The sequence below is a fragment of the Zingiber officinale genome, chromosome 1A, assembly GCF_018446385.1.
Source record: "Zingiber officinale cultivar Zhangliang chromosome 1A, Zo_v1.1, whole genome shotgun sequence".
NCBI classification, from domain to species: domain Eukaryota; kingdom Viridiplantae; phylum Streptophyta; class Magnoliopsida; order Zingiberales; family Zingiberaceae; genus Zingiber; species Zingiber officinale.
Window position 1 is genome coordinate 122,821,393 of NC_055987.1, and position 6,648 is coordinate 122,828,040.

At 33.4% G+C, this 6,648-nt stretch overlaps 1 protein-coding gene and 1 non-coding gene across 2 annotated transcripts; both read right to left on the bottom strand.

The window, feature by feature from the left end:
* Positions 1 to 886: 886 nt before the first annotated feature.
* On the bottom strand, positions 887 to 4,058 carry LOC122029943 (plant UBX domain-containing protein 7-like). The gene is made up of 10 exons (XM_042589087.1): positions 3,957 to 4,058; positions 3,631 to 3,737; positions 3,418 to 3,531; positions 3,090 to 3,249; positions 2,705 to 2,782; positions 2,561 to 2,629; positions 2,263 to 2,406; positions 1,810 to 1,915; positions 1,260 to 1,519; positions 887 to 1,179 (listed from the first exon to the last, which is right to left on the bottom strand). The coding sequence occupies exons 1-10, from the start codon at positions 4,056 to 4,058 to the stop codon at positions 1,015 to 1,017; spliced, it is 1,305 nt and encodes a 434-aa protein (XP_042445021.1). The 3' UTR covers positions 887 to 1,014.
* A 1,595-nt stretch (positions 4,059 to 5,653) lies between these two features.
* On the bottom strand, positions 5,654 to 5,725 carry TRNAT-CGU. Its single transcript has one exon. It is a non-coding gene; the product is annotated as a tRNA-Thr (tRNA).
* Positions 5,726 to 6,648: the final 923 nt, after the last annotated feature.

Below are 6,648 nucleotides of genomic sequence, written 5' to 3' on the forward strand. Positions count from 1 at the left end.
GCAGCAGAACATTTCCATATATACACAATTTTATTATGTTGCATGCCCTCTGATGCCCACATAGGCATGTACCCCCCAAGTGTGCACACCTCCACAGACATCGATGCTCAGAATATCACTTAGTCACCCACGGTGTCGCGTATCATGGGTGTGCCGGCTATCATCTTATTTTATATATATTGGACACCCAACCCATGAGGATAACAAACAAATTGTATTCATCTGTGGTAAAGAAATGATAATGCTCACCCCAGCCAATCTAGTATCACCGATCCCTCGCTAAATACAGATAAATCATAGAGGATTTTATCACAACAATAGCACATGCAAACAAATTATATTCATAGTCATTTAATTAGTGTTGATTGAGCTATATACCGAACCTCATATGAATAGATAAGATAAGTGTCCATTGAACCAAAAATAAGCATAAAAGTATGTGCCTTTGTTGTCGGCTGAGTTAAAAAAGTAATAATAAAAAGTTTTTAAAAAATTTTAAAAGTTCAAATGTTAAAAGTAGTTATTATATATTAAATAATTTAATGAATATTTTATGTATTATATGAGTAGATAACTTAATTAGAGTTAAAAAACTTAGAGATATAAGAGTCATTGGATATTGTGGAGCGAATGTATTTTGACGATATTTATGTTAGCAAGGAAGGGATGAACTGCCTAAGGTTTGGTTATGAAGGCACTGAGTAGGGCTTTAATGTTCCAAGTCTTAATTTGGTCAACCAATTTGATCTATTTTACAATGGCTATCAGCCAAGTGGAGGTTGAATCGATTGGGCAAAGCTTACAATTTCAGAGATCTAACTCGCACTGAAAATAATTAAAAAAAAGTTAAAAAATTATTAATGGAAATATACATTTAACACCACTGTAGAATTGTCGTACTACTGATAATTAGCAATGCATAACTTTGCCTGTGTAGACGCCCCTTAAACTACAAAATAACTGCTAAAATTCCGTGCCCAGCCAAACAATTAGGGTTGGGGTCTTCCTGAAACTTCAGTCCCAAACTAAGCTGATCAATGAGTTTGACAAACCGGCGGCATCAAAAGTCAAATCCTTCTCGTATTCAAGACTTCTCGATGCGCCAAGGTAGAATTGGATAAAGTGGAAGGGTCGTTTTAGTCCATCCTCCAATTTTGAAGAGCAGAAAGACCATAACAGCTGCATTGTAATCACAGACATTGAGCTTGCGCACGATTAAAATTAACTGAAAATATTAAATTTCAATGCATAAACTAAACCTTGATTGAATCGGTGAGGAGAAACTTTCTTTGGAGTCTGCACCCATCGGGGAGACGAATCGCGACTCTGCATATTCCTTTGTTGCCTTGTGGTTCTTCAAGAAGTGGTGGGTAAGTTAGCTTTTCATTTGAATTGGTTGCATGAGATTTCTCTGGCCTGGATTCTTCATCCGTTACCAATGGCCTAGGACCTCTTGTGTCCTCGAGGGAGGTAGCTATGGCCTGCACCATCTCTACATCATCTTTCACGGCCTCTTTGCCTAAAATAGAAGCTGACATTAGCAAATTCAAATAATAAAGACTTAACAGTTTGGGAGCCCACTATTTTAATAATTGTTGACAATTAACACAATAACACAAGTTTTTTTCTTTGCTCTTCACATGAACAACACAATTGGTTTCATACTCATTACTGATTGGAATGCCTTTGGAACAGATGACGATAAACTAGAATTGTATGCTTTCTCAGGGTGTGTACTGATCTAGATGCATAAAGCAATCCAAGGTATTAGTTAATTCTAGTTTCTTCATTAACCATCTTATAACTCACCTGCTACATTAATAACAGCAGAATCATGTGCAGCTCTTTGCCTTTGTTTTTGAAGAAGAAAAGCATGGTGCTCCTTTGGGCCTTTGTCGAGGAAGGGAAGTAACCCCTGGATTAAAAAAGCACTAAATATCAGACTAATTACAATGCCACGCATCTTAGAAAGGTCTATCGCACAGCTGGGGCCCTTCTAAGTTTCTAACTTGAAATTAAAAATCAACATCCACTAACATGGACACCATCACTAATCAGTTTCCACAGTAAAGAAATATTAATTTGCCAAATCAGCTAAACAGACTTTCCCCCCTTATTTTCACCAAACTGGAAAGGTTAAAACTAAAAGAATCTTATCTGAAACGGGTCTGCTGATTCTACTCAGACAACTAGGAAAGGAAGGGAATGGCAATGCTACACTAAAAATATAATTATTTTAATCTAGGCCTATATTTCTCTTACCTCCAGCAACCTCTCTGGATGAACCATGCCAGTCCATGCATTCATCTTTTGTCCGGTGATGGGATCAATGAGTAATATAGCAGGAAGCTTAAACAAGTTGTAGTAAGTGCACACCTTCTTTCCTTCGATATTATCATGGTATACCTAAAATTGCAATAACAATGAGACGTATGAAGAAATAAATTACACGACCATGGGCAAATAAACACAGAAAGTGCTCAGCATCGATCTTAAAGAAATGTTTGAAAAATCAATGCACATGAGCTAACAAATATGCAATACCAGATAATCAACTAACCTGCCAGAAAATGAAATTAGAATGAATAGTTTCTGCGACAGCTTGGTTTGCCCATGTATCGCGGTTGAGCTTTAACATGAAATACTTCCAAAGTCACCATTTTGTAAAAATGAAATCAAAGAAAAGTAGTTCAAGCCCACCTACCATGTGCGAGCTAAATTCTTCATGAGACTGCAGATTGAGTAGCAACCACTTGCCACGACGGGATGCCTCAACCTTTGCCTACACAAACAAATGAGCATAATATATAACACATGAGCAAAATCCCCAAATTTCCAAAAATCAATATTTTCAACAAAAGATAGTAAAATGTATACAAGTAGAAGAAGTTGGTGAACAAAACAAATACAACAAGCAACGAGTCCTAACTTTTAGGAGCCAATATGGATCTCCTGCGGTCATTGAACTCTATCTAAGGATTTAGATGAGTATAGAAAAGGTGATAGTGAATATATATTCTACAAATTCATTCAGCAAAAGGATAACTGTGTAACTACAACAACAAGAGATGTCTACATAATCGTCGTACCTGGTCAAAGCGCCCTTGGAACATCAAGGAAAAAGGTGGAGTATATAATGAAGCGAGATTGTCATGGGTGCCATTTGATGTTGACAAAACGCTCTCGCTTGATTCCCAAATAGCAGAATGTCTTGATATGCCGAAGGGAACATCTAAACTTGGTTGAGACCTGCATGTGGTGTTCGGTATTAAATAAAATTGAATGCCAACAAAGGAACCATCAAATAATTGAACTTTGAAAATGTATCAGCACGCAACAATAGATAGAATTATGCAAATTAAATTAATAGAAGTGGACAGATTTTGCAAAATGATTGCGACATAAGAAGCATCAGACCTGAAAAAAGCAGGATCTTCATTAAGGATATCTCTTACGACAGGCAAAGGTGCTCGCACTTCATCTTCAAGAGCACCTTGCACTGAACTACCACTGGCAAGCATATTTTCCACACTGAAGAAACAGAAATTTCAAAAAAATGAGAAAAGAGTCATCGCAAACTATATCCAACAAAAACACGCTCTAATTTTCACAGTTTTAGTCGAAGACCACCTAGTAATTCCATTAGTCTGTGGAGGTAAGAACGATGACTCCACGCCACCACTTTCATTGCTGAAATAGAAGAGCTGTACAGCCTCATCAAACTTCCAAGCCGCGGCCTGTAAAATACATCCGCAATTAAAGACTGACTATTACAGTACCACATAACAACCCTAAAACTCAGAATCGGCCCTGCTCAAACAGGGATCCTCGGTAATTGTAGTTCAATGTAATTAAAACAAGATCGGAAAAAGGGTGGCTAACGAGAAATCAAATCATCGCTCTAGGATAACTGCAATGCACGAACGATCAAGAGCGAGAGGACGACAAGGTAGAACCTCAAGAAATCGTGCGGCGACATCGGCGGTCTGGCCAGCGGCAACCTCGAGAAAGAAGGAGATGAGCTGCTGTCGCTCCGCTGCCGATGGGAGAGTCTCCATTGGCCACCCGGATCGCGATCGGACGAGGTCGCGATCGGCGATGTCGAGAGCGGGAACGAATAGAGAAAACCCTGGGGAGGCTCGTATTATATAGCAGCGACGAGCGCGCTTACAGAAAGCCCCCTAAAAAAAAGGACAGATAAAACAGAAATATCCATAAACGTTCTCTACGATATATTTTAAGATTTTTTTTAATATCGGCAAAATATTTATTAATTTCTATGAATCATTCCATGTTCACAAAATATTTTTATAGATTATAGTTTTAATTTTATGGAAGTTATTTTTTTTATAAAAGGAAACTAATTTTTATATACTAAGATCAGTTCAACGAATTATTTTACTGATTAATGTCATTGTTTTAACTTTCTAAAATATACATAAATAATCAATTTAACTTGACTTTTATTAATATTCAAATCATCGTACTTTCATATTTATGAAATCATATATATTTGTTTAAAAAAATATTCTTCTCTTATACGTGCATTTATTATATTTAAAAATTTTAAAAATAATCAATGTTTTAGGATTTCAAAACTATTATTTCTCTCTCTTAGAAAAAAATTACTTATTTTTAAATCTATCAGGTTGAATATTAAATGAAATCAAAATGGAAGGATCACAAATAATAGGGTTGTGGTTACCTATTCACTTCTAGTCACTTTTTGAGTAATGGTCAGATTTTTTTCTTCTTCTATATACATAAGATCGATTTTAGAGGAGTTGTTGATGTGACTATTCTATTTTTTTTTTTTTTGAGTAATGGTCAGATTTTAATTCTATAAAATTGATGATTAATCTATTCTATCATACGTTTAACGTTGATATATTTATATTTATCTTTTTTATATTTATAGGATCGGTATTAAAGGAGTGTTAAGATAACGAATCTACTTTTGAGTATCATCATGCTCAGATGCATACATTAAAAAAAAATTTCTTATTCCCCACTCACTTAACAATCAATTAAAAATTAATTTCATGATTTATCTTCCTTTATATAATCTAAAAGATAAATATAATCATATTTTTCTAAATTCACTATCAAACTTTATTTCACACTCGACATAGGTTATTTTAAATTTTTAAAATTCATACCACTTTAATTAAATTTGAGATTTTAATATTGGATATTTATTCAAGACTTAATTTTAATCATAGTCAAAATTTTAAAATTGAGTAATCATCCGTGAGTTTTAACATAATAATTGGGATATTTAGAGACAAATGAGAAAAATAATAACCATCATCAGTGAGTTTTAGAAAAAAAAAAAACATAAAAATTTTTTTAAAAAAATCAGATACATATATCATTAATTTTATTTTATTTTTTTGGCAAAAAATCATAATTGGGATATTTAGAGACAAATGAGAAAAATAATAACCATCATCAGTGAGTTTTAGAAAAAAAAAAAAAACATAAAAATTTTTTTAAAAAAATCAGATACATATATCATTAATTTTATTTTATTTTTTTGGCAAAAAATCATAATTGGGATATTTAGAGACAAATGAGAAAAATAATAACCAGTGCCAGTTTGCCTATAAGGCTATAATCGACACAACAAATATTGCTTTAAAAGCATAAAAAGAGCTCCCAGCGAGAATCGAACTCGCGACCTTTCGCTTACGAAGCGAACGCACTACCACTATGCTATGGAAGCAATTGTGACAAGTCTTATAAATATTATTTAATATTTTATAAATAATTCTATGAATCAAAATTAGCAAAAAGGTACGAAGGAAGAACCGTAGACTCGCGTGCGTGGAGTCATGCCGTGCTAGGCCTGATAACGAATTCGATGGAAGAAATTTTACCTGTAGTGATGATAATTCAGCTTTTTATCAAACCTAGGTAAATATCAAAATTACTATATCAGAATTATTATATTCACTTTCTATTTTATTCTTAATCAGTCAACAAAAAAAAAAAACCGTCGAATCAATTTTTTAAAAATCAGTATAGATATTTTTTAATAGTCCGATATATCATTATATCAAAATTTTAAAATTTTAAGTAAATCAACCGGACTGATTTTAAAACTCATTTGACTGATTTATTTTTTATTTTTTTATTAAATTAATTTTAGGTAAAACTGGTTGATAGGCTAAACGATCTCCGATTGACATTAAACTAGTTAATATATGTTTGACTAGTTCTCTTAATTATATCAATACTCTGACAAATTTAACCAAGTATACTGAAATCAGTAACTTTTTAAATATTAATTAAATTTCTCAAATATATTCGTGTTCAAAAAATCACTGCTCTTAATATATTGGGTCAAATTGATTTTTGAGAGTATGGATAATCAGGAGAACTAACCGAACACATAGGAGTTAGTTTTATGTCAATCCGAGGTCATTTGATCTATCAACCAATTTTGGATAAAATCGGTTGATAGACCAAACATCCTCCAATTGACATAAAATTAGTCTCTATGTGTTCCTCTGGTTCTCCTAATTATATTCATGTTCTCAAATATCAATTTGACTCAATATATTGGGAGCCGTGATTTTTCGAACATGAATTATATTTTTCAAATACATTCGTATTCAAAAAAACACTGATCTCAATATATTAGGT

What these genes read in the sequence shown, in the direction of transcription:
- LOC122029943 (XM_042589087.1), bottom strand. Translation starts at nt 4,058, where the DNA reads ATGGAGACTCTCCCATCGGCAGCGGAGCGACAGCAGCTCATCTCCTTC. An exon ending in TCGCCGCACGATTTCTTGAG is followed by an intron (nt 3,738 to 3,956) that starts GTTCTACCTTGT and finishes TGTATTTTACAG; the next exon opens with GCCGCGGCTTGGAAGTTTGA. An exon ending in TCCAAGGGCGCTTTGACCAG is followed by an intron (nt 2,783 to 3,089) that starts GTACGACGATTA and finishes TTGTTTGTGTAG; the next exon opens with GCAAAGGTTGAGGCATCCCG.